The sequence below is a fragment of the Chelmon rostratus genome, chromosome 18 (assembly GCF_017976325.1).
Source record: "Chelmon rostratus isolate fCheRos1 chromosome 18, fCheRos1.pri, whole genome shotgun sequence".
Lineage (NCBI taxonomy): Eukaryota > Metazoa > Chordata > Actinopteri > Chaetodontiformes > Chaetodontidae > Chelmon > Chelmon rostratus.
Window position 1 is genome coordinate 1840189 of NC_055675.1, and position 27766 is coordinate 1867954.

The window sequence follows — 27766 nt, forward strand, 5'->3', positions numbered from 1 at the left end:
GCAGTGCAGCGCTAACAGAGCTGGAGCCTGGAACTATAGCTGCATCCTACAGCCTTGAGGAGCTGTGTGGCTAAATGAGAAGGTGACCAAAAAATAAATCATTGCGAAGGCAGAGTTTGACAGAAAACTGGGCGTGTAGTTGTGTCAGTATGTTTTCGCTATTTGAGTCTGTAACTCTGAGACGGTTCACCAAATGCATTGTACATAGTTTGATTTATAAGGTTGAATATAATTCTCAAAATTCTAGAAATACAGAATAAAAAAGGATATCTGGTTTTCAGTGATTCCATTGTCTTCAGATTTTGTTGACCCTTTGAAAGCTGCACTGTTTAAATGGTGTTGTTTTCTGATTACTGGAGAGTGTTCCCCATGTTGTTTTCATAAAAACAGAAATATTCTACCTATTAGTGTAATGTCTGTAGTAGTCCTTTCATTCATACCGCAGTTCGTACCATAACATTTATTTGTTTTCCTGCTTTGTCCCTGTTGTGACTGTGTTCCAAAGTTTGCTCTGCAATGTTTCCAGTGATGTTGTAAACTTTCCCCTTATGACAGTCACTGAGTTGTGAAGTTAAGATAGCTGCTACTAGAAAACCTTATGTTTGACCTTCTGTATTATTGAGAGCTCTTACATCTCAAAAATGCCCACACACATTTGTCCATGTTGGAAGAACAAAGCTCTGACTAGAACTGATCTATATAAACTCATGATTGTTTGTATCGAGTAAACTCTTTGTAAAGGGTCTTATTAGAAAGTGGTAACCCTACATTTTTTGACATCTGACACCTCTGCATTTTTAAAAAAATATATCTTAATATACATTCTTATATCACAAAACCTGTAATGTTTTTCTAATAAAATCAGTCATGTGGATTTTAAGCTGGAAGTCTGATAAACATGTTTCAAACTAAAACTAGACTAAAATATAGACAATGTTTTTGTCAGCATTTATTAATATCTAGATCTAAAACGTAGCCGGTAAAAGGAGCACCACCCAGAGTCAAAATCATAAAAGCACTGCAAAGGAGGCCCAAAACTTCTATAGAGATTGTATTATATTTCCAAAAATATATGTACAGTCTATTACAAAGGTTATAAAGCAAAAAGAATTGTCTATGTAACAAGAAATTGTCTAATTAAATGATTTTACAGTTCTGCTCTTGGGGAAAATACTTTTGACCAGTGAATATTCTCAATACTTTCATCACAGAAAAATAAATAATAAATTGACAATTTGTATTACTGTACAACAAACTGAAAGGCAAATCAAAACAACGTCAAAGTAAAGATGGAAATCCTATCAGCTGTCTTTGGTCCTAAATGAAAAATTATGTACAACTGAAATCTTGTGGGTGACAATAATTCATCTGCGAGATAGAAAAATATAGTGCATTTTCAATGTATTCAGAGCTCTCTACTGAGTAATATGTGTAAAAAACAATATAAATAAAATGTACAAGTTTTACAATTAGAACATATACAAAGATTCCCTCAGATCTCGGCTCTTTCTGACACAATCAACAGTGCTGCACTCTTTGGAATTATCCACCACCTCGCCAAAGCGGTGAAACTAATTTCCAACTGCTGAACCACAAGATGTGAAAAATAACTTCATACTCTATCTGCGATTCCTGATTCCAGCCAATCCTCTACATCCTACAGGGTTCTGTTTTTTGTCTTTTTTTTAAAACATGTTTTATTCTTTTTGTGTTTTGCTGAAAGAGTCACAACAAAACTTTTTTTTTTTTTTTTTTTTTTTTTTTTGTCCAGAGTTGAGCAACCTGAAGTTTAAAATGTGAATGAAACGAGTTGAAACAGAGAGTAAAGTGACTTTCGTTGGTGAAGGTTACAGGTGAATTGGACAGTGAATTGATTGTTTCCTGGCCTTAATCTCAATTCGGCTCAAACTGCTGTTTCCCCAGCACAGGAAAAAGGGGACAGAGGCATTCTACCCTGGGGTGTGAGAGGTCTCCGGGGGCCCGGTTGTGAAAATCAGAGCAGGGAGTGGGGCTGAGAGAGAGTGCTGCCTGTGAACTGGGGAGGTTTGTGCTGACTGAATGAATTTATGCCGCTATTCAATTCAAAGGTCTGGCCGCGGCCCAGTTGCTGAGCTCTGCTGTATGGATAAAGGGAGGGTGTGTGTGACATGGGCTCGGAGCTGGTCAGGGATAATTCCCGGTGTCTCCTCACAAAGGTGAGTCCCACAGTGAAAATGGATCTAAGTGTACATCCAGACTGAGTGGGATGATTGTGAAAACAGTTTGTCTGAGATTAACATGCATCCACATCAGCTTTCTCAGGTCGTTTTCATTCACAAAGCAGCTGGACGGCAGCTACATTTCGTCTTCTTCTGTCTTCCTGTTGGTGACCAGCCGCGGCACAGACAGAGCCTGGTTAGTGTGCTGAGTCTCAACCAATTCAACATCGTGTGTCTGTGATCATGCAGTGTTTAATAGAGTCAACAGTTAGTCGTCCTCATTTACTTTTTTCTGTTTCCTGTGTCAGACGGTGGAACAAGCAGCTCATCGATATTACCTGTGAACAAGGCAGACAGTCATTCCTACACAACTGTGTCGATGAAATCCAGGAGAAAAATTAGCTGATGAATAAATTAACAGGGAATTTATAAGTGACTAACTGTTGGAGTTACTTCACAGGTGTCCTCTCAGATGGGAATATTTCCTGGTTTCTGTAGTGGTCTATGACAGTTGACTGAATATCTCTGCATTTAAATAAAAAATGTGATGGGCAGTTTTCACTATCTTTTGACATTTTATAGGCCGATACATTGAGAAAATAATAGTCAGTAATTGTAACTGAGTAACTGATTATGTTGGTTGGAAAGGTTGCAAAGTTGTCAGGAAGAATAAATATAAATACAGATTTGTGATGAGAACGTGTAACGTGTGATCAGCTACATTTACAGCGAGTGATCACAGAGGGAGTTACGCCCGAATAATACTTCATGCATCCATGTGTTCGTGAGGTCAGCCTGAACTGTCCGCATGCCGCCCAGAATTTACGAGTGCAGGCTATATGTGCAGGCGGTGTGTGCTGCCAAACATACGTGAACACATCTGTCTCTGCAGCCGTGCATGTCCGCTGTCCACATCCGTTTATGGACCACAGCTACCCCCGTGTGACACACTTCACTCAATAGTGTCTCTGCGGGCTTACGTCGTCCTCGCGTCCCTTGCCTTTCAGATTTATCCACCCTGCAGACCGCTCTCTAAAGCCTCCGTACCAGCTTAGTCTGGACAGAGGGCCAAACCGGAGGGGAAAAGATGTGCTCTCTGATGTAGCTGGCTTAATGTGGATGCAGAGACAATGGAGAGAATGAAGAAAGCTGCTGATGGTTTCGCTGCCTGTCAGTGAGCTCAAGGTTGATTCCTGAACTGCTTATGCTTTTTCTAAGCATTTGAGATGAAGAAAGTTAAAAGAGATGACTTTAGCTTCGAAAATATAGATTTATCTCTCAGCTAACAGCAGCAGTGAAGGAAGAAGTTAAAATGGTTTTCCCCTGTGAACACCACTCCTCTTTACATGACAGCTGAATAGCTGCATTTTCTTATCAAAGACGACTGCACTAAAGCATACTCTCTTTTTTTGCATTTAAGGTGGAGGCAGATGGCACCGAATGGGTTGATTGGCTTTTAGCACATCTTCTGCAGAGCCCTCTCGTTTCTGCTCTCCATACAAAGCCGTATGGAGGAAAAGAGGAGCAATCTTAAGAGACACTTTAATGCATGTTCCGTCACATCTACGCCTGTGAGGGATGAGTGGTGGAGACGCATGAATAAACAAGGGGGCTGCATGGCTGCCTACAGAGCCGGGGTGGTGGGATTTAACAGCACGTTCTGCGTCTGAATCAGGCTCCGTCGTTTGGTCCTGCATTTGCAGACCCGAACCCTGAAGGGGCTCTTTGATTTGTGGGCCGTGTGTTGGCGTCTGAAGATGATGTCAGCACGACTAATTGGCGCCTTTGTAGTGTTTCGAATGGTGCCTCTTTTATATCTGCAGCCGCTCAATTCAACATCTCCATGCCATATTAGATTTCCATCAAATGTTTAGCATGTTATAGTGGCCAAACACGACATGATTATTTCATTTGATGACTTGGCACGGCAGTTTTCCGAGCATTTTCCAAACCCCTTTTAGGTCAAAGAGGTACATTTTGTCTCTTCCCGGCGGTGACTGAATCTTTCCAAAGGGTTTGTCTCAGCACATCACACACGTGATAAAACCTAGCACCTTAAAAACCTCAGGTGAGGACCATTTCTACCTGGTAATTATTGCTCTGTTTAGTCCATCTCTTCTTCACTGACTGTGTCGCTCGTGGCATTAAACCATGTCCGTGCACTGGCTTTCACCACCTCAAGTTCCAGATAAAAACACATCACACTACAAGGGGAACAAAGAAATGGGAGCTTGTCCACACTTTAAACGAACCGCATATAGCATTGCCATTGAAGTGCCTAAAATAGTGGCAATACTTAATCAAACACATTTTAAGGCAGTATTACGTCTACACCTTTCTTGGATCCACCCTTCAAAATTGTATTTGCAGCTGAATAATGCACCAAAACAGACACTGTGTGCAACATTTTAGGCAAAATGATGGCAAAACAATTTGCGGTGGCTTGAAATTCAGTACAGTCTTTCAACAGTGCTGCAACAATCTACTCGATAACCAAATAACTGTTCTCCATTTCCTGGAGTGAACACAAGACGGGGAATATTGCTACTCTGATATAAAAGTCTGGTGATTTGTAGAACAATTCACCTCCTGCGTCTCCTCAGTGTTGCACTCTTCAGAAAAATCCTTTAGAAAATTTTGAAAGGTTGAAACCACATCAAATACCCACTCCTGCAGGCTGCAAACAAGCATGTGAGGATACCACTTTCACTTCAACAGCACATGAAGGAAACCACGAGTCACTGCAAACAGTCCAAACAGTCCAGCATGTGTCAGCACAAAAAGTACCTCTGAATCTGCACCTAAAAAGTTCCCTCTGCGTTTGGATAAAGAGTTTACCCTGTTGTCAAGTCCAAATAGACGAGAGAGAAAGAAAAAAACCTGCTGTTTGAGCCACAACATGTCATTGAGGCAGACGGAAAGAAAATTAACAATTTAGAAAAAGAAACAAGTGAAACCACAGCAAGTAGACAGGTTGTTTTTTGTTCTTTTTAAAGGAAATCCATAGCCATGGTGTGCACCTAAATCATTCATTAAGTTAAAGAAAGCATTAAACTCCTTTCTTATGCGCCATTTGATATGTGGTTGAGTTCGTAAGCGCTTCTAAAAAAACAAAACAAAAGGGAAGTCGTCTCGTCCAGGTAGTTTCTTTTTTTGTCGCTGTTTTTTGCCCTTTTCCTCTCTTTAGTGCCCTTCGAAGAGGCGGACCACAATCCTTCACTGAGGAACAAAGGAATGATTTCACTCCAGACACAGCCGGAAGAGTCAGACATAACAGATGTCCGTTTACTTTGACGATTATCCCAGTTACGCCCCAGGCACTGTTCCAGATAAGTTCTGTTTTTGTTTTCGACCTGTCCGATGCGGCCGGTCGCAGTCCGTCACACCTGGACACCCGTGCCGTGGAGATGCAGCATCTGGGCTCTCATAGTCTGTATGCTGCTCATGATCTTTTTCTGATGGCCCACCAGCGTGATCCCCAAGCTCATCACGTCCCTGGAAGACAGGACAACACATCAATCAACGCACTGGACCACAGTACGGGGCAAAACAAGTGAGATTTACAGCCTCAGCTTTTTCATTATTGTGAGAAAGGGGTAAAAAAAAAAAAAGGCAGCACAGCAGGCTTGTTTATGAATTGCAATAATAAATTTTTAACATCATTTTCAAGGATAATGCAGCAAAAAAGTACGATCTGTTGTTTGTTGCTTGGCAAGTTTGCTTGGAACGTTTCTTTGAACTGTTGAGGATTTTGTGGAGATGTGGAGACTGATGATGACATCTGATGGTCATTGGAAAGTCTGAGTAACGACTCAAGGGCAAGCTCAAATTCAGATGCTCTCAACTGATATGAATGCAGTAAACAGAAAAGAGTTAATGACGCTTAACATGGGAACACACATCATGGGTGTGTCTGACTGCTGACCACAGAACATCAAACTTCCTTCATCCTGTGAGATTTGAAATCAGTCATAAAGCTAAACTTTTTTTTTCAAATGAAAATGCCTAATATCTTATTATCGTTAAATATTTTCCCTTTCTTACAAATGCAATGTTATTTTGATGAGCCTATATCAGTGTGGACAGGAATCGTGGAAAATCCATAATGATAACTAGATACTTAACTAGAAAATGCTCTCATAGTTCCACAATGTAAGTAGTCAATAGAAAACCCACAGTTCAACCAACAATGAATGAGTCCCTATCTCAACTAAAATAATCCCCTTCAGGATCCCAGGGAAGCAAAAAACAAAAAACTCAGTTTGAGACTCAGTACAACTGTTGCATCGAACAGACAAGCTCAGTGCTCCTCTGACAGAGTAACCTCCAGCACTCTGGCCAGCACGCTGCTGTTGGCTTCAGGGAACGGTCAGCCTGGGAGTACAGAGGACGGAGTTGGAGAATAATCCCACTCTGCAGAATGAACTATGAATTATGGACTCCTTGGCTCGTTGCCGAGGGTTTGCAAGCTGATCCATCGCTCTCAGGACGGACTGGGTCTCATCCATTGGTGAGTAATGTTGGATGCACAAATTTCCTGCATTCCCTAAATATTCTGCAGGCCACATGTGGCCCATGGACCGCCTGTTGATCAACGCTGAGTTATGGGCTGGGTTCGCTTTGACTTGCCGCTCAGAAGCTGCTCTACATGAACGCAGAACGCAACCAAGCAGATGTGTTTACTCGGGTTCGGATAGAAAGAAGCGAAGTGTAGGTGAGATCACAGCCGAAATGCTGCTTGTATTAATGTTCTCTACTGATGCTTAACCACTCGAGGGCTTTGTATCCACTTACTCGATCGACATCCTGGCCACAGATTCCAGAGAACTGTAGCCGGCTGCTGTGAAGTTGTCTCTGTATCGCTCCATCTTGATGGCTTCCAGCCACTCTCCCACTGAGCGGAAAGCAGTGAAGTCTGGTGTGCTCTGATCTAACAGTGGACTAATTGGTCTGCGGGATGAGCACAGAAAGATGTTTATGTGTTATGTGAAAAGGAAACGTTCCACTGAAAACACAATCAGGCAGGAGACGAGACAAAGTGACGACCAAAGGCTTCCAGCGGTGCAGTAAATTGTGAGAAGGGGACAAAAGTAGTTGATTGGAGGGTTCAATCAATAAGAAATTCACAAACAGATGCAGCATGTAAGCTTTCTACTTCTGAAAAATATTCTTATCAATATCATTTCAATCTGAGTACATTCATCCCATACAGTCTCCATATAATAAAGTGCTTCTTAACCAGTTATAACCTCTGAGTTTCCCTCACCTCGGGAAAGTATGTTCTGACTGCAGATAGAATTCATCTGACAAACGTCAGAGTGAAGTCTGGAGTTCCCACTGCACTTTAAAGTACCAGGAACTCATTATAGAGATTGATTTAAAAGCCCTGCTATTGACCATAAAGCCAAGGAAGCTGCTTTGGGGTATCGATCCCCCGGGATTTATCTTTCATCTGTGAACTACATAGGCTTTATCATCCGCTGGACACTTTGGATCATCCACTAATGTGGTGAAATAAAAGGCAAAATTCTTTATTGTATGAAGCCACATTTTAAAATGATTAATTTGGGGGTTTTCTTTCCTCACCTTGTACATGTTCCCACTGGGGTTTTCAAGGTGTTCGGGTTGCGGATCATCTTGTCAAGGATGCCAACTATCTGGTCAAATTTGGGACGTTCGGCTCTGTCTTTCTGCCAGCAGTCCAGCATTAGCTGATGCAGGCCTGGCGGACAGTCCATCGGAGCTGGAAGACGGTAGCCCTCCTCTATTGCCTTTATGACCTGGAGAATGCAAACCAGATGGAGTCATTAGTGTCAGTATTTAGTATAATCCTTACCTCAAACCCTTTGCATTAAGCCCCTCGTATCAACCTGACCACAAACCCATGACCCAAACCCTTTAGTACCAGCCTTTTGTGTCACCCTTACCCTAAGCCTGGTAAGATGAATGATTTACTGCTCTTCTTGCATGTTTCATCCTTTAATCACCAAGCTTGTAAACAGAAGTGTCCGAGCTTATTCATTTGTTGGTTGCCTAGCCAGATTCTGTGGAAGTTGCTGGACGTGTTCAGAACGTGAACCAAGGACTAAAAGTCAAGCTATCTTTGTCTCTGTGGCTTCAATTTCAACATCTTTTTTAAAAGCTGTCTCTCACAAGTTACCAGTTTTATGGAACTATAACACTGAACTGCCGGAGAACCGCTTTAAAAAAACTGGCCTAGGGATGCAATGACACCAGTAGGCAGCTTCAGAGTGGAATCCAGAAGGGTACGCACAAGTGGTCACACGTTTGGACTAGCTTTAAATAAACCCCAAGTTTATCCAAGCCATTTAGACCACTTAGTCGGAGGAGAATGTGAATGTAAACGGACCCCACGTGTCCCCTACAACAATTAATTGCACAGGGTAAACTGCAGGCATTAAAGTAGCTCTGCAAGATCTAGCTGACGATGGAAAATACTGGCAGCTTAACTTGAAGCTTTGCTTTCATTTTCACTTTTAAATAAATGGTTTAGATAATATGGTTGAATTGTGGACTTAAAGCCTGATTGTTGGTTTGGGTTCTTGTCCTATGTGCCGTACTATAAATCTTTATCTAACATTTCACCATGTCCCTGCACCTCAGCAGTGAAACCAAATGTTACTAGCTCTTTGGTGATAACGGCTGAAGCAAAGGGTGTGAGATCGAGTATGAAATACTGCAAACACATGAACTTTCATTTGATGGTCATGTTAAAAAGGTTGTGTAATTCATTACCAAAATGCAACATTTTCTCTATTTACTGATGTGAAAAGATTATGCAAGCTTTTATTTTGCAGCAGCTTGATCATTGTTGCTCTCTACTCGGCAGGCTCACTCGGAAAACGGCCTCCTGCCTCAGTAAGTGCTAAAGGCTGCAGCTACGCTTTGAACTCTTTAGGAGATAGGTTCATATTACATCCATCCTCGTCTCTCTTCACTGGCTGACTGCAAGTTTTACAATTTCCTGATTTTACTGATAATCTTTAAGGCATTAAGAGGTAAAGTTTCTGGTTACATTGTAGATCAGTAATATGTTATATGCCACAGTGCAGACTAATTTGTTTCCCTGAGATTAATTTCCCTCATTTGTCTACACAAAAGATCTTTCTGCAGAGCCTTTAAACCTCATACCCTGTTACTCCACACTGTGCATGCAGTTTAGCACAGAGTTCATTAAAAGTCAGTGCCATGGGGGGGCTCCCATTCCTTTTATTGTTTGGATAAGGAGCAGTGTACGTTTCTGCATATGTTCATCAGCTATTCCTGTCAGGACTGCTCAGACAAGAATGAGCCAGGGAAGAGGTGTCAAAACACCGAAACTGTTGGGAAAAATGCAAATAATGTTCTCCCTCCATCCCTGGAGATATCTGCTGACATCTTGACAAAGCGCAAAAATTTCTGACATTGATGTCTGTCAAGTAGCAGGGCATCAAAACATTACAAACGCCACTGTAATGCCCAGCCATCTTGTTTAGCATTTCTTACATCTGATTGTTCAATCTGCAGGCCTCTGCCTTGCAGCGCCAGAGAATCATAATCATGCTCAGCCCTGATGCCGTGGGTGCTAAACACCAGGCGCCATATCAGAACTATGAGGCCAGAACTTGCCTTCTGCCATCAATCAAAATGCGGCAAGTGTCCGGCAATAAGGAACAGCTTCAAGTGGTCTGGCGCAGTCGGAGTCCCTCAGTGGGAGTTGGCAGGAAAGAAGGCAACAGCACTCAGAGAACTGCAGGTGTGTCAATCATTTTAGCAATTTGTGACATTTAAAAAAAAAAAGAGGTGGGTAAATGTGTTCTTTGTGGAGGAAAACAGTAGGCGAGTCAGAGTAAGAGTCAGCTCTTAAAATTCACTTGATGGTAAAGCAGGACTGGTGTAAAAATGATCATCTTGATTCTGAATCATGTTTATCAACCTGAGCTTCTGAAATGTACAGCTTCATCCTTCTGCACCTTAACGATACATTCTCTGATTTAACTACAGCACCCATGTACGAGAACTCCCAAATCTCCCAAATTACCCTCCTGTTCTAGTGCATTAACTTTCATGACATTTTATAAGCTGTCTGGACTCTTTATGGTGTGTGTGTGTGTGTGTTTTTTTGCTTTTTTTATTTTTTTTTTCTTAAACTATTTTTGTATTACTTTGGGATACAACTACAACATATCATCATAACATAAATCTTGTATTGCTATGTTTTATGTACAAGAAGACACTTTGCAGTAAGTGAAAGTACTGATTTTCTGTAGTGTTTACTGTTAGCATAAAGTTGGGGGGTCAGATTAAAAAAAAAAAAAAAAAGACAGTCAAAATCGAAGCAGCAGAAGCCAAGCTATCCTGACCTCCTGACTTCTAGACAAAAGTAAGGGTCCAGCTTTGAAAACACTGCATCCTACATATGCAACCAATGGCTTTTCATCACCCCCAGCTGACTGGTAAATGCCCATATCGTTCAAACTCCAGACCTCCACAGTTTCCCTGATGACATCAATATGACACCATCAGGGTTTTTTTCTCAGCCAAAGCAACAGGAAGGTTGAGCAGTCATTAGTTTACCATGACAGTAAAATAATCTTGATGAGTACAATTGGTGAAAAGTCTCTTTTAAATCCGAGTGTGTCTTAACATCCTTGACTTCTATGTCTAAACCAAAATGAGTGCAAAGCAACATTGAAAATATGCACGAGTGGCTTGCTGTGTAATTGGTTCAACACTGCTGCTCACAATGGCTTACATTACCATAAGTCATTAGAAATGTTTAAAGACACTTGAATCTAAATTCTGTATTACAAGTGTTTTCCACTCCTGTTGTTTATATTAATACCAGCATCAAGTCCGTGTTCTCAGGACTTCATTTCTATGCATGTCCCATTTCACGACCGTTTCTCCTTCAAACGGATTCAAATGGCATGATTATAGCAAGACTTCTTGAACTAATTAAGCCCAAGGTTGCTGTCCCCGCCGAGCTGCTCTCATGAGGATCCTGCAGGAAAGCCTCAAAGAAGAGCCACAAACTGAGATTTCTGTCTGTCGTTTTCTGTGCTTTAGTGGGAAGACTTCATTAGGGACAATTAGAGATGAATCTGGGGAAAATCTTTCTTTCATATAATTCATGCTGATTTTCACATGGTAGTCACCAGGATCAGACTAGAAGTAAGACACCTTCCACTCTACTAAAACCCTCTATACTAGCTTGTTATTTGTGAACAATTAATGATTTATGGTTTTGGAACTCATCACAAACATGTCATGACATAGAAAAGTTTCACAACAACCTATTACACCTTCTCAGAGCCCATGTCAACTGTTGGCAGACAGCACAGTGAAGGTGTCATTATATTAACCCTAACTCCAAACCTAACCCTAGCCGTGACCCCAAATCACTGTCAAAGGTCTGGGATGGGAAATTGCACATACAGGATCCATTAAATCTTCAGTAACATTCAAATGTGAAATATTGTAATCCTTGGTTATAACAAACTCCATCAGCAGAATGATGATCTTATTATGTGAGTAACTTGATGACTTTGATTCAGATAGTAACTCACATCTTGATTGGACATATCCCAGTAAGGCCGCTCCCCATAGGACATGACCTCCCACATGACAATGCCATAACTCCACACGTCACTCGCAGAGGTGAATTTCCGATACTGTATGGCTTCTGGCGCGGTCCATCGGACGGGTATTTTGCCACCCTGTTCGGTAAAATGCGGGACAGTGGCTGGAGTTAAGATCAAACTCATTATCAATGGACAAAAAACACAGAAACATAAACTGGCACCACTTTCCAATAAGGGACCCTTTGTGGATTTATAAGATGTAGCTGAGGATATCAGTAATGGTTAGTAAATAATTTTCATTTACTCTCTATAATAGATTATATTATCGCTCATCCATAAGAACAACAGGCTTATGTAATATGCCACTGGCAGATGTTGCTATAGCGCTACAAAGCTTTTACACAAAAGTTTAGCCATTAACAGCTAATTTCCTTTTCAAATGACAGACTTTATGGATTACTTCTTCATTAGATGTGCACTGAAATATTGCCCTGTCATGTGCTGTAACATTATACTTGGCTTGATATTTTATTTATTTACTTATTCATCGAAAAGTCATTTGCTCATTTAAATATCTGAAAATAGCAACAACAACAAAAAAAATGTCCATCAGAGAACAAGCAGCAGTCCAAAACTCAAATTTATTCAATAGAAAACAAAAGATAAGAAGCAGATTCTGGCATTTCGAAGCCAGAGCCTGCAAATGTGTTGGCCCTTTTGCCTGAAAAATGACAAATAATTCATTAGAAAAATCGTCTGTGATTAATTTTCTGGACATGGTTAAATTATTCAAACGACTCTGGTCCACGATCCAAGTGTTGTATTTGTAATAAAATGTGGATGGTAATTGTTAATACACACGTGATAACTAACAAAAGAGATTCACCAACCTGGCAACCCAAAACTTGTCCTTATTAATGGTTTATAACTGATCTATAAAGCATTAGTATAAGATAAAGTGTTAACTACAACTTCTGAAACCTTGAAAGAGGGGGTGCCTTGTCAGAAGGTCGTACTGACATAAAGCTTGTTCTGCATATTAAAAATGGTGCAGGCTTCTTGTGCGTGCACCCGTATTTCTGCTCTATTTTCATGCTCTGGCTGGGACTTGATTAGAGAATTCAGATAGGGATCTGGGTAGAGAGAGCAAGCGCTTTAATTGACTCACAGTTGTTGTGTAGACAGCCTCAGGATCGTCGTCTATCACCCTTGACAGGCCGAAGTCAGACACTTTACATACGAGATTGCTGTTGACAAGGATGTTTCGTGCGGCCAGATCTCGATGGACGTATCCCATATCAGAGAGATATCTCATTCCTGCCGCGATGCCCCGCAGCATCCCCACCAACTGGATGACTGTGAACTGACCATCGTGTTTCTGCACGGCACAGAGAAACACAGGCAGGTCAGCCATCTTCACTGACCATGAGGGAAATGTAGGTCACAGCACTGCAGCAGCTCTAGCACAAGATTTATGATATTTATGTGTTGCACAGATCCTACTGCAGACTGCCTGCTGTCTGGGACACTTTCCAGCCAACGCAAAGAAAAGTTAGGAAAGATGCCGCTTTGAGCCTCCTGTGCGTCGAAGGTGAAACTCACCCTGAGGAAAGCATCTAATGAGCCGTTCTCCATGTACTCAATGACAATCATCACTGGTTTTCCTGGAGAAAAAAAAATATGGACAAAAAGAAGGTGATTAATTGAAACCTGAATTTTCTTTGCTTACATAATGCTTCACAGTAAACTATGCCGAAACCGCTTCCAAGTTATTTTTAGCTGTGTGTTTCATTGGCTTTTAATTAAAAGTTACCATCTGTTCCTTTTATTACAGCGTCTAAATGAGAAAATGTTAAACAGGCAGTGTGGCTAATTGAATCAGATATAATGTCACTCTAACTACTGGACTTACCTTCCAAAGCTAAATATACTCTGACCTGTCTCACCACATTCACAGTTTATATTTCCAGTTCACCTTCAAGTGTGATTACCTCTCGTCACGACCCCCTCCAGGTGAACCACATTAGGATGGTCGAACTGTCCCATAATGCTGGCTTCGCACAGGAAGTCCCGCCTCTGCTTCTCCGTGTAGCCCACTTTTAATGTCTTGATGGCGACCGACACGTCCCGCTTTCCAGGCAGCTTGAGCCGCCCGCTGCACACCTCCCCAAACTCTCCTGTGTGGGATGAGACCGTTCATTAGTGAGGGGTGGGTAAAAAAAAAAAAAAAATCAAGCACTTCACAATGACAAATTTATTAGTGTATTTTGAGACAAAGCAGCTGTGCAGCGGTGGAATACAAATTGGAGTGTGACATCTTGTTATACTCAGGGGAGTGTAACCAAGACCTATAATAAGACATGCTAGAGATGCATAGATACTGTCATTGACCGCCTCTGTAAAACCCATGTGGCAGCAATTTTTCAGCTGTGGGGATCTCTGTGACTGCTTCCCCCATACGAAGCCCACACATTAATTGCAATGAACTTTTTCCCCTCTTTGCAATTGCACTATCAATATACAATGCATAAAGCTGTGTCCCTATTCAAGGTGTAAATATTTGGCTGTCAGTGTGATATATGAGCGCACACAGTAACTAAACAGCAAGAGCTAAGAGACAGAGGATGGGCTCACCTGCTCCAATAACCCGCTCAATTTTAATGCAGGAGGCGTCCAGCTCCTTGGCAAATTGATGGACAGCCCTGTTTGGGTCCTCGTAGGTTTCAGGGTCAATGTAGGTTTTGGTGCCTGGAAATTTAACTGTAGAAAGGTAAGAGGATTACTGTTATGATTAAATATGCACACTGCGCACCAGCGGGCGCTTGACAGGCAAACGATTACTAAGACCAGTGATTCAGAGGGAACTGCTGAACAGTCAGCGGCCGGTGTCAAAGGGTTTTCACACAGAAAAATTCCTCACAAATGGGAGGCAAAGATTGGAGTAACCCGCGCGTGGGGCTTTTGTGAGGCTGACAGTTACCTTTCACCCGCCTGCGTCTGAGGCTACCTCACTGAAGAATATCTGTCTCATGTCGGTTCACTGGCTTCTCTTGCTTGGTGGTTTTATGAAATATGATATCATTCTAGGGATGAGGGGGGCTGCTCCACTAATTTCTGAAAATCCAACAGCAAGTAGACTTTTTTTTATGGAACCAAAGACAATAATTTGAATATTGCAAGCAGTGGACAACCTACATGTAGCATACCCTCCGAAAGATGGTAAGAGACTCGACTGATGGTTTTTAGTGTTTATTCCTTTCTTCAAATTTCACAATAAACCAACGTGAGAACTTGTAAGAAAACAAAGAAAACAACAAATCACATCTCTAATACCATTTCCTATATAACAACTGGTAAACAATCACAGTGCAAGCGTAACTGAATACTCAGCAACATATCGTAAGATCGCTAAACATATGAGCAACAAGCTAGCGTAAATTTCCTACACATACACATTGTTAAAAAATATAATTGCAATCACACACCAACCTTGTGCCTCTTCGGGGGGTTGCTAAAATATACGTTGTTTCCGTCACGTTTTTGTTTTGCTGCTTCACGTGTGTTTACCCTTGTTTACCTTACAATCAACTTTAGAATTTTACCGTCAAATCGTTCATACCGTTTTCATGGCTGAATTTTCCCGGCGACACTATTAAACCGGAAGTACAATATAGTGCTTTCAAAATAAAATCTTGCACTCTTAAGATGAACCCTTTTAGCTCTTAAATGAACAAAATATACACATACATATAGATGAAATTACATTTTTTAGCACAACTCTAATCATGAAATATATTTATAAAGAATCATGTCAAAATACTATTTGTTTCTCTCAAATGAACTCATAAACAGTGCAAGCTGCCCTCTGGTGGACAAAACGAGAAACAGCAAGCGCAAAACACAAAGTGGGTTTGCTACACTCCCACCAAAATTATGAATGCTTCACATTAAATGATGTGAACAAAGAATAATTTTCTCAGTAAGAGTGTCATTGTCTTTATGTAGCCACAGTTTAAGAAGCTTCAAACAGCAGAACTAACTTCTGCACTGGGCGTTCTAAAATAGAAGGTTTGGCAAGACGCTCACCTTTCCTGTTCAGACTCTTATCTCCTACAGAGATTTTCACCCTCCTCACAAGTCCATCCTTACCACTGACAGTCTCTATGACTCTTGCGAGTCTCCATTCACTTCTGGGTAACAGTTCATCTTTGTCCATCACTATATCACCCACCATTAAATTTCTCTTTGGCGTGTGCCACCGCTGTCTGGTGGCGATATTGTGCAGGTATTCTCGTTTCCACCTGCTCCAGAACTGGTCTGCAAGAAACTGCACACGACGCCATCTTTTTGCTCCATATAAGTCCTCTTTGGGGAATGTGCCTGGTGGAGGGAGTGCTGCGCTGGACTTCATGTTAATCAGGTGATTCGGGGTTAGTGGTTCAAGGCTGTCAGGGCAGTTCAAGTTATCAACAGTGAGGGGTCGACTGTTGACTATAGCCATAGCTTCGTACAATACAGTCCTTAATGAAGCATCACTGAGCCTGCCTTGAGAAAGAGACAGAGTAGAGCTCAGGACACTTCTGACAGTCTTTATCTGGCGCTCCCACACGCCTCCAGTGTGACTGGCATGGGGTGCATTCATGATGAAGTCACACTGTTTTTGTGACAGGAATGTGTTCAGTCTCTGTGTGTCAAGCTCTTGCAATGCTGTTTTGAATTCATTCTTAGCACCGACAAAGTTAGTGCCCTGGTCACAATGAATTTGTCGAACTGCACCTCGAAGAGCAATAAAGCATCGCAGGGCGTTGATGAAAGTGTCAGTGGACATATCTTCCAACATCTCGATGTGAATGGCTCGTGAGCAAAAGCAAGTAAAGAGCAGTCCGTATCGCTTATGCTGCTTCCTTCCCTGTGTAGTCGTGAAAGGGCCAAAGCAGTCCATTCCACAGTATGTGAAAGGAGGGGAGGGCTCGACACGTTCAACAGGTAAGTCACTCATTCTTTGACACTCTGCAGCTCTTCTGAGTTTACGACAAGTTACACACTGATGGATGTATGATGCCACTGCTCTATTCATTCCTGGAATCCAATATCCGCTGCCTCTGATTTCATTGATTGTGAATCCTTTTCCCTGATGTTTTGTCCTTTCATGGTTGTGAGCGATTATTAACTTTGTCACATGGTGCTCTTTAGGAATGACAATTGGATGCTTGAAAGAGTCAGTAAGTGACGAGTGGCAGAGTCGTCCTCCCACCTTAACGAGACCATCTGCGTCGAGAAAAATATCAAGGTGGTGTAATTTGTTGTGACGCTGTAGTTGATTACCTTTGCTCAACAACTTGATTTCCACTTCATACGTTTGTCTTTGCAGATCTCTGATGATGACATGCTTGGCACTTTCTCTTTCGCTCACTGTAGAAAGGGTCTGTGATGTCATCCCTTTTGCTCTCCGAAGCAGACGAGCTACAGCTCTGGTAGCTCGGGACCATGATGAGAACTTGGACAGACGGTCAACAAGACTCTTTATTTCTGTGGTTTTTGTTTGCAGGGTTTGTGCCCTTTTGACTTCTGGATCCCCGATGGAGAGGTCTGGTACTGCATCATTTACTCTGGGTATCTCCCTTTGCCAGAGGAACATGGGGCCGGTGAACCAGTTGGATGCAAGTAGGTCATTCACAGTTTTACCTCGAGATGCTCCATCTGCTGGATTCTCATCCGTAGGAACGTAGCACCACTGCTGGGGATTTGTGGAGTGGCGGATTTTCTGGACTCGGTTGGCGACAAAGGTGTGAAATCTCCGAGCATCATTATTTATGTAGCCTAACACCACCTTTGAATCCGTCCAAAAGTATTCTTTCACATCAACAATTCTCAATTCTTCTCTGAGCATGTTGCTGATGGAGACGGAAATCACTGCTGCGGTTAATTCGAGCCGTGGTATTGTAGTCACTTTCGTGGGGGAAACACGAGCCTTTCCTATCACCAGTGAGCAGTGAATCTCTCCTTTCTTGTTCTTGACTCTCAGATAAGAACATTGGCCATATCCGCTGGTGCTCGCATCTGAGAAGTGGTGTAACTCAGTTTCAACAACTTCCCCAAAGTTGGCAGGTAAGTAACAGCGAGCTATTTTTACCTTTTGCAAGTTGATGAAGTCATGTTTCCAACTCTCCCACCGTGGTCTGAGTCTTTCTGGCAGGGGTTCATCCCAGCCAGTGCCTTGGTTGCACATTTCTTGAAGGATTCTCTTCCCGTTGAGGACATATGGTGCGAGAAAGCCGAGAGGATCATATATGGAAGCAACAGTTGATAATATGCCTCTACGTGTGGCTGGTTGGTCCTTTAAGGTGCTGTTGAATCTGAAGCAGTCCTCCTTTACACTCCATTGGATTCCTAAAGCTCGCTCCAGTGTGTCACTGAATGTCAAATCCCTTGTCTTTGCCTCTGCTGCACATTCTGATGGGGGAAGGCTCTGCAACACAGCATGGTTATTTGACACAAATTTGTGGAGACGGAGACCCCCTTTAATGCATATCTCCCTTGCTTCCTTTGCCAACTGAATGGCCTTTTCCACAGTGTCGGTACTTGTTACCCCATCGTCCACATAAAAGTCTTTTGCAACAAACTGGGCACCTGCTGGGTGTGAGTGGCTGTGCTCTTTTGCTAAATATTGGAGTCCATAGTTCGCACACCCAGGCGATGACACCGCCCCGAAAAGATGTACTTTCATGCGGTACTCTTGAGGTTGTGTGGTGGTATCTCCATCTTTCCACCAGAGGAACCGGAGGTAGTTGCGGTCTTCCTCTTGGACGTGAAACTGGTGAAACATTTTCTCTATATCACATAGAAAAGCGATGGGATGCTGTCTGAACCGTATGAGGATGCCTGTCAAGTTATTAATCATGTCTGGCCCTGGGAGTAGATGTTCGTTTAGGCTAGTGCCACAGTATTTTGCAGAGCAATCGAACACGACACGCAGTCTGTCAGGCTTCTGAGGGTGATATATGCCGTGATGTGGAATATACCACCGCTCACCTTCAGCTCCATCTGTCGGCACCTCTTCCACGTCACCTCTCTGTATGATTTCCTTCATGTACGTTGTGTAATCTCTTTTGTATTTCTCATCTTTGCTGAACTTTCGCTGTAAATGGTTGAGCCTGATTTCAGCGAGCCTTTTGTTGTCAGGTAAAGATGGCCGTTCTTTAAAAGGAAGAGGCATTTCGTAGTGACCCAGGGCATTTTTCTTTATTCCATCTTTGAGTTTGCTCAAGAACATGAGATCCTCTTGTGAGACAATTTTGTCATCTCCTTTAGTGTCCTTGAAGTCTGACTCCAGTACACTTATCACATCCATTGGCGTTACTGGAGGGAGTTCTTTTACTGCAACTCTGTGACATAGACTGGATTGACTTTCATTGAGGCCAGGTGTGGAGCAGCCCACAATACTCCACCCCAAGTCTGTGAGGACGGCATAGGGCTCGTTGTCCATTCCATCAATCATTTGTCTGGGTTTTATTGCTCTGGGACAGTTGTACCCGATGAGGAGTCCCACATCACAGCTCAGGAGAGGTGGCATCTGATCTGCGATTGCTGCTAGGTGAGGCCATTGTTTCGCTGTTTGATGGGTAGGTATGTGATCACGATTCAGGGGGATGCAGTCTTTTGTGTAAGAAGGAGGAAGGTCGATGTAAACACTTGAACTATAGCCTCTGACGCGGAGTCCCTCTACTCTCTCACTTTTCATAATCGTGCTCTTTCCCAACATCGTAGTAAGCCTCAGTTGTACAGGAAAAGTGACTGGTTGCAATTCATCACTTACTTCTCTCTCAATGAAGGTGCTGTCACTTTGGGTGTCTAGCAGTGCATAGACTAGCTGCTCCTTGGATGGCTGCATAGCAGAGGAGACCCACACAGGTACGATCATGGATGTGTTGCATGACTGATCTTCTTTAGTGACACAGAGTGGGCTAGCAGTCACGATTTCATTTGCACAGTTTGAAGCTGCAATCAAATTAGCTGTAGATTTCTTTCTGTCCATGGCTACAGGTCTGTCCTTTTCTTCATATCTTTTGTAGTTTTCATCATGTAGACAGGTAGGATGCCTTCCTTTACACAGCTCACAAGTGTGACGGTGACGACATTCTTTGGCACTGTGACCAGGTTTGACACATCCATAACACAGCTTATTGTCTTTTATGAACTCTCGTCGTTCATTGAGGGAATTTTCTTTGAAACTCGTACACTTGGGTAGTTGATGCTTGTCGTCTTTGCACCACATGCAGGGAGGCCTTTCTTTTCCAGCATTTGACCTCGAATTTTCAGTATTTGCGTTTGTTTGAGTGCTGAAAACACTTACTCTGTTTCCCTTAGTTTCACTTGTGCTTCTTTTGACATGGGATGAGTTAGATGAGTGCAGAGCATGCAGGGACGTGATTGGGTTACATGCTATCTCCGCTTCAACTGACACAAATGTGGCAAAAACTTCGAAAGTGGGAAAGTCTTCACCTTCCATGAGGGCTATTGAGACCTGGCGATTCCAGCGTGCTGCTAGCCAATCTGGGACTTTCTGTGTCAGCTTTTGGTTCTCTTCACAATCATTCAAGATTTCCAAACCTTTTACGTGAGGCATGGCTTGGAGACAGGCATTTAGGAAATCAGAGAAAGCCCTTAATCCTTCAGCGTCTTTGTTTTGCACCTTTGGCCATTTTGACAGCTTGTCCCGGAAGGCCCTTTGGATGACGAATGGCTGCCCGAAGCGCTGGTTGAGCTTATTCCATGCATCTTTGTATGCTTCATCATCGTCTCGGTAAAAGGTGCCTTCAATACATTTGTGTGCAGGGCCGCTGACATATTTCTTTAAATAATAAAGTTTGTCGGCTGGCGAAATACCTTTCCTGTCTATCAATGACATGAATGAAGCTCTCCATTCAATGTAGTGGATAGGGTCGCCACTAAACACAGTGGGCATTGGCATGGGGAGTCTGTTAATGGTTATGCTGTCTTGTATCGCTTGGGCTAGAGAGGAGATGTCATTGGAGGGATTTGGTGGGGCAATGAAAGGGCTTTGGTCATGCACAGAGGGAATAACAGGGTCTTGTCTGATGTGTTGACTGTCTAGTCGCTGCAAGGGCTGACTGTCGACTTCCTGATTGATTTCTCTGTCGTAGCTCTCTAGTCTGACACGTGCCACCTGTATGTCTCTTTCTGCTTGTAAACGTTCTAACTCAAACTCCATCATCCTTATTTTTTCTTTCTGCTTTCTTTCTTCCTCCATTAGTTTACATTGAGTCTCCTTTGCAGCAAGCTCTGCGGCTGCTTCAGCTCTTTTTGCGGCCATGACTGATTCAGAAGAATGACTGCTAGTTGACTGAGAAGCAGTGCCATATATGGAGTGGGCATAGTCATGAGCCTGTAGCTCACGGAGTTTCTGCCTTTCACGCTCTGCATCAAAGTCATCATCTATTCCAGATAAGCGTTCATTTATTATTTTCATAATGTCTCTGGTGACGGCATCACAAGCATCTATTTTGCGTCTTAGATCCGTAGATGGTGTTGTGTCTTGTCTTATTTCGTGGTAAACTTTCATTATGTTATCCTTTCCATTTTCAATGTTGTCTGCCATTTTAGCCAGTTCCATATCTGACGTGGTTTTCTTTAAACTTTCTTTGGTTGATCTGATTTGAAGTTTCCATTGTTCATAAAGACTAAGCAGCCTTTTTCTCTTTTTACTCTGTTCTTCGTTTTGGTAGGCAAGAAATTTCTCTGTGGGTACACTTTTGCGTGATGAATGACGTAATGTCTTTAATTCCTCTGTGTCCTCCATTTCATGTTCCAGCTCAACTAACTGTTTTCTTTTAGTCTCAGTTAGCGCCTTTAATTCCTGCCTTGACAACAAGCCTTCTTCATCTCCTTGATTTAATAATCCTCTATTTTCCTCAATTTCTGCCTTTAGTTTATTTATCCGTTCCTTTAAGGCATCCATTTTGACTGTAGTTGTCTTCCTTACCGTCCCATGACGATGCTGCAGCGCTGCTCCGTGTCTTGACGATTGTATAGCTCACAAACAGCTGATGTTGCATACAAGTTGTCACTGGTCCCTCGCTGGGTGAAGTTCTCACTGTAGCATACCCTCCGAAAGATGGTAAGAGACTCGACTGATGGTTTTTAGTGTTTATTCCTTTCTTCAAATTTCACAATAAACCAACGTGAGAACTTGTAAGAAAACAAAGAAAACAACAAATCACATCTCTAATACCATTTCCTATATAACAACTGGTAAACAATCACAGTGCAAGCGTAACTGAATACTCAGCAACATATCGTAAGATCGCTAAACATATGAGCAACAAGCTAGCGTAAATTTCCTACACATACACATTGTTAAAAAATATAATTGCAATCACACACCAACCTTGTGCCTCTTCGGGGGGTTGCTAAAATATACGTTGTTTCCGTCACGTTTTTGTTTTGCTGCTTCACGTGTGTTTACCCTTGTTTACCTTACAATCAACTTTAGAATTTTACCGTCAAATCGTTCATACCGTTTTCATGGCTGAATTTTCCCGGCGACACTATTAAACCGGAAGTACAATATAGTGCTTTCAAAATAAAATCTTGCACTCTTAAGATGAACCCTTTTAGCTCTTAAATGAACAAAATATACACATACATATAGATGAAATTACATTTTTTAGCACAACTCTAATCATGAAATATATTTATAAAGAATCATGTCAAAATACTATTTGTTTCTCTCAAATGAACTCATAAACAGTGCAAGCTGCCCTCTGGTGGACAAAACGAGAAACAGCAAGCGCAAAACACAAAGTGGGTTTGCTACACTACATGAGAAATTTACCCACTTCTAAATATTTAATGTTGAAATCTTGATTCGACTTAGGACAGGACAGGCATTTGGTCATTTCTGTTCAGGCATGTATCTTGAGTTCTGATTTTTTTTGCTCCAAAAATAACCAAATGAAAGTGAGCAACTTGAATAAAGTTGGATTTTCTATCTGAATTTATGAACCCAAATAAATACACAGTACATCACCTGGAAATTAAATTAAGTAGTTTAATTCAAACCACACTTATTCAGATAGATGGTTTTCAAATTAAAATATTTCAATACTACAAATTAATTTCTATTTACAGCATTAAGAATTCTGAAGTTATTACTAGAAGCTATTCAGTTGCTGACAAGGCTCATATTCTCATATTTTATTTTTTTGGCCCTGGGTTTTGCCTCTCAGGCTGTTGGACAGGTTGCCATCCCATTAGACATTTGGGATTTTCTTCAATATGAAGTCCAAGTAATTTCAAGTAACACTGATATGGGAAGAGTTCATGAATATCCATGAAGTGAGAGCGGGAGCAGTTTGTAGAAAACAAGGAAAACAAACAAGGTTAGAGAAAGGACAGAGACGGGGTAGGGGGCTACCATTTTGCACAGTACTCTAAATTATCAGCAAATTACAATATTATGCAGTATTAAGTGAACAGTCCACTCACGGGGGCGATTACACTATGCATTTTAAATTCCACTGATAACAATATAACCTGTCAACTTTAAAATTTAATGAGATAGTACGGCCGTGATACACTGGATAAATGCTGGACACAAACAACGGACTAGAACTGCGAGCTCATCCAGCTGGAGAGACACTTATTCTCTGCGTGGAGGGAAGGCTCGGCGGCCAATCCAACAGTGTAAATACAACAAATGCATTGTGCTCCGGCGAGGGGACGCCGGCAGCCGAGATTTCCCTCCACTTGCTCCCATAATTGCTTCGTCCATCCGAGATGTCAGTGGATCTGATAGGAGATGTCTTATCACGACTTCCTTGCTGCTACATGGCAGACAAATTGGGTCTACATGTTGAATTCGCGCGCTATCTAGCTTCTGTCGCCCTGGCAGCCTTTCGTCATTTGATACTGCATGGCGGATCCTTCCATTAAAGCCGACACTGGCCTTGTTTGTGTTTTTTTCCCGCTTTTCTTTTTTCTTCTTCAGCGGGTGGGGCCCATGAGCTGCTGAGGTGGATCTGTCAGATACTTAGCAGCAGCCAACCTGGGCTCACCAGCACTGCCTCTGCTTTAGTCCTACACTTTGTGGCACCCCTGACCCTTTGTTTCCAAATCAGCAGTTTGCCTACAGCGCGGATCATTACGGCTCCACTTGGGGAAGCTGTCTGCTGCTGTATCTCCAGGGGCATCATTAGGGGTGGTGTATCATATATTTATATATATATAAACCTCATACTGATAGAAGGAGCCCCAGAATCAGCCGCCACGACAGAACCAACTGTGTGTACACCAAAAACTCTGATGCTCTCTAAAACCATCTGAGTTATGGCTTTTACATTTTTTAAAGAACACTCCTTCCTCACGGGTCAACCTCTGCTCCCTCCCCAGCAGCTGCCAGATTCATGCATTTGTAGCCTCCTGACTTCTTTGTCTCCCCACACCGAGTCTAGCCAATCAGCAGCAGATGTTAGCTGGATTGTTCCCGGCACTGACTCATCGCAAATGAACTGGGATCAAACAGTCATGCCTGTGGGTGCTAATGGGTTTTAAGGCAGCCTTCCTATTCAGCGCAGTGATTGAGATGCGCCTGTCTGTGCGTGCGTGTGTGTACATATATATTATATGTGTGTGCATTTGGGCTGATGAATGCAGGCACTCACACTGGAAGTAGAGCTCCTCGTCTCCCTCCTGATCGGCTTTGCTGTACCCGCAGTGCCTGCACGGGGGGAGAGGAAGAGAGTGGCAGAATCAACTAATTGTGAGCAGGAAATAAATTCCCTAAAGTACAAGAATTTTAATGCTGCAACTAATGCCGTGCATGACAAATCTCTTAGGAGACCCAGCTGAGCGGCGGGAGCTGTGAACCCAGCGGCCTATAGCCTGGGAACGTATCTAATCATGTAATATATCAGACAGTACATGCACTGCAGAGGACTGTTCAACATGTCTTGTAATATTAATTTGTAATATTAACGTGTTGAAGGTTCCCTCAAGCAGGTGATTTGCTGCACAAAGTTGGTCTTTGAGCACAAACTGAAAAAAGGGATGATGTGGGAGGTGAAATAAGCCACAAGTGATGGACATGCACTTACTGTCGAGGACATTACACGTGTGCGGCTTGTCTCCGCCGTTCATGCGGCATGCTTCAAATCTAAAAACACTGCTTTCACTTACAAGCCAACGGCACTACGACTGAGCTAAGTATATTATTATGGTTCTCTGTAAATAACTAAACAGATGAGAGTGTCGGTGTCGGAGACACAAGAACCAAGCTGACCAAGTGACATTCAGAGTCACGTTTTTCTTGAACAAAGTACTGAAATGAACTGAAAACAAGCCAATTCTATCACTCAGAATTTTTGTTTGTTTGTTTTTCCTCATACAGTAGCTGAGTGGGACTTGTCCATGGATCGCAAAGTATAAGTCCCATTCATTATCTGCATAGCCATCTAAGGTGAGTGACAGTTGGACCACTTGAAAGCTTGAATGTGCTTTAATCTTTCTAAGTTGAATTATTAGTATTTTATTTACTAGTGGTTCAATGCTGAGGGACGTCAGTGGAGAAAAAAAAATTCTATGGGAACTTACAGTGGGGAAAAGCACCTCCTCACACATTGCACTCTATTATTTGTCTGGCTAAAAACATCTAAATAATAATCTAAATCTAAATGAAGAGGCAATTGGCATTGTAAGTATTAATCTGGCACCAGGGAAGCCTGCATCTGATGGACCCACCATGAAAAGAAGCTCTGATGAAATGCCATTCGTGCAGATGAAACCACAGATGAGGTATGTGAGGGGATGGTGATAATGACAATGGGAAGGGCGCTTTGCAATGGCGGAAAAAAAAAGTGTGCCATACGTCATCCCGCCCTCAGGATCTCACACACTCACACACAGAGACAGGAATGCAGAGCCAAAGCTTTCTCGCTCTGGGGCACTTGTCTCATAATGGCTCTGCAAAAATAGCTTAAAAATTTTGTTGGGGCTTGGGAGGGGAAAAAAAAAAAAAAAAGATGCATCACAACCCATTAGCACAGCATGCCATGAGATGATGGGTGCACGTGTGTGTGCGTGTGACAACTCCACAGACGTGGAGGCCTGTGAGTGACAGAAAGGCTAATTGACAAGCGCAGACTCACAGGAGCGGAGAGTCAATGGGGCCCGCGAGAGCGTACCTTCTCCCGATGATGAAGCCGAACACCATGAACACCAGGATGATGGTCCCCGCCACGGCCACCACCGCGATGATGATGACGGGGTTCTGCTCGCTGGAGACAATCGCAGCTGATGAGACGGACACACACGTAAACACGCACGGTCAGACATTCAGAAACACGGAAATGCTCAGTGTGAGCTTCAGCACATCAAAGACTACAATCTGCAGGACATAATTGAGCCCGATGAGAGGCGTGGAGATTGATAACCCCCTCCTCTCCTTCCCTCTGAGAGAGTGGAGGAGGGACGCTTCTATTTTTGAGCTGTCCTTATACACACGGCTCTACTGTTTCAGAAAGTGGGCTTAATAGTCCCAGACGGCGATGGCGATGCCCTTCATCTCCAACAAAGACACATTCAGGTTGGATTGTTTCCCATTCAGAACTCTCACAGTGCTCGAACTGTTTGCGTTGACAAACTGCCGATTGCCTCGAAGAATGGCTCGCCGTAGCATTGCATAAAGTCAACGCGAGTGGTGTACGAGGGGGGAAAATTCATGCATTTTAAATCAGTGGATCTGCACTGTATAAATGAAAGAGGATGATTTTTTTTTTTGTGGCCTGTCTGAGGAGGAGGGGGGCTGAAAAATGTGGCGACATTTTTCAATCAAGCTTCAGTATCTCACCACCACTTGCAGGAGGCTCGTGGTTCACTGTGCTGGTCAACTGGACTGCAGCCTTCTAACCTTGTTACAGGACGCGCTCTGCATGTGGTATGAGTAATTAATGTGACCTTTTTTGCAGTAGTGTCGGATATAAGATGTGCGGGGGTGTGTTTGGGTGGGAAGGTTAGATTAGAAGAGAGCTCTAAGCCAAAAAATACACAAAGAATGAAAAAGTATAAATGATAAAAATAGCAGCTTTAACTTACATGCACAGCAATAAACACACTGCAATTTGTGTAATTTCTGCAAAACAGGAGATTAAAAAAGACAATTTGTGGTTTAGAGTTACATGCTGGAACTATTTTTTGCCGAACAACAGCCGGGAGCCGGGAATCCCAGAGTCTTGAGCTGTGTCCAAAATCACTCCCTTGCTTTCTCATTCACTACTTCCTTTATAATCGGCACTGAATAGATTACGGTGTAGTGGCCAGTATATTGAGATTTTGGGCACTTATAAATAGTAATTTTTTGCCTCATTACTGACACCATTATAATTTAAATTGTGGGAATTTTGATGGCACTAAAATTATTTAAATTCTCATTCTGACAATGGTGGAGAGTAAATATAGCGCAGTGTATAGTAAACATGGAGTGATCTCAGACAAGGGTTGCCAGGTTTGCTAACATTGTGCCTGCAGACCAAAACAAAAACCTGTGCTAACCAACCAAATGTGGCAGCAAGTGCACTAAACTGCTGTTTGTCAAGAAACAGAACACACTGCAACTCCCTCTAAAGCCACAAATTGCTGTTTTTACATTTCTGATTATGTACATATTAAAGACAAAAGATAAAGCATGTGAATTAATGTCTTTCATTGTGGACAGAGCCAGGATAGCTTAAAGTCTTTATGTGAAGCTAAGCTAACTGTGTCCTGACTACAACACACAGGTGAGGCTGATCAGAATGTTCTCATCTCACTCTGGGAAAGAAAGCTAGTAGGCGTATTCCCCAAAGTGTTGCATGTGCCGTGTTATTACCAAAATATTTCATGAGGGCAGCCTTTTAAGAAAGCTAAGCCAGCAGGGTCAGTGAGGGTAGTTTGGGCCTCATTTATGGAAGTCTGAAAGTTGAAGGAGAG

The 27766-nt window shown here is 42.5% G+C and overlaps 1 protein-coding gene across 10 annotated transcripts in view; it reads right to left on the bottom strand.

Annotated features, from left to right (window-relative positions):
* Nucleotides 1-1087: 1087 nt before the first annotated feature.
* Nucleotides 1088-27766, bottom strand: part of epha7 (eph receptor A7) — an 89485-nt gene continuing 62806 nt past the window's right edge. Inside the window, exons 6-17 of one of the 10 annotated variants that reach the window (XM_041958840.1) lie at nucleotides 25984-26092; nucleotides 24468-24521; nucleotides 23850-23854; nucleotides 14417-14530; nucleotides 13774-13959; nucleotides 13385-13446; nucleotides 12951-13160; nucleotides 12204-12213; nucleotides 11768-11943; nucleotides 7785-7978; nucleotides 6993-7148; nucleotides 1088-5693 (exon numbers count right to left, since the gene is read on the bottom strand). In XM_041958840.1, the coding sequence (XP_041814774.1) occupies nucleotides 5579-5693; nucleotides 6993-7148; nucleotides 7785-7978; nucleotides 11768-11943; nucleotides 12204-12213; nucleotides 12951-13160; nucleotides 13385-13446; nucleotides 13774-13959; nucleotides 14417-14530; nucleotides 23850-23854; nucleotides 24468-24521; nucleotides 25984-26092 (1391 nt within the window). In that variant the 3' untranslated portion in view covers nucleotides 1088-5578. Of the gene's footprint in view, nucleotides 5694-6992; nucleotides 7149-7784; nucleotides 7979-11767; nucleotides 12023-12203; nucleotides 12214-12950; nucleotides 13161-13384; nucleotides 13447-13773; nucleotides 13960-14416; nucleotides 14543-16274; nucleotides 16286-23849; nucleotides 23855-24465; nucleotides 24522-25947; nucleotides 26098-27766 lie in introns of all 10 variants that reach the window. The other 9 variants (XM_041958836.1, XM_041958839.1, XM_041958837.1 and 6 more) reach the window with 9 other exon arrangements.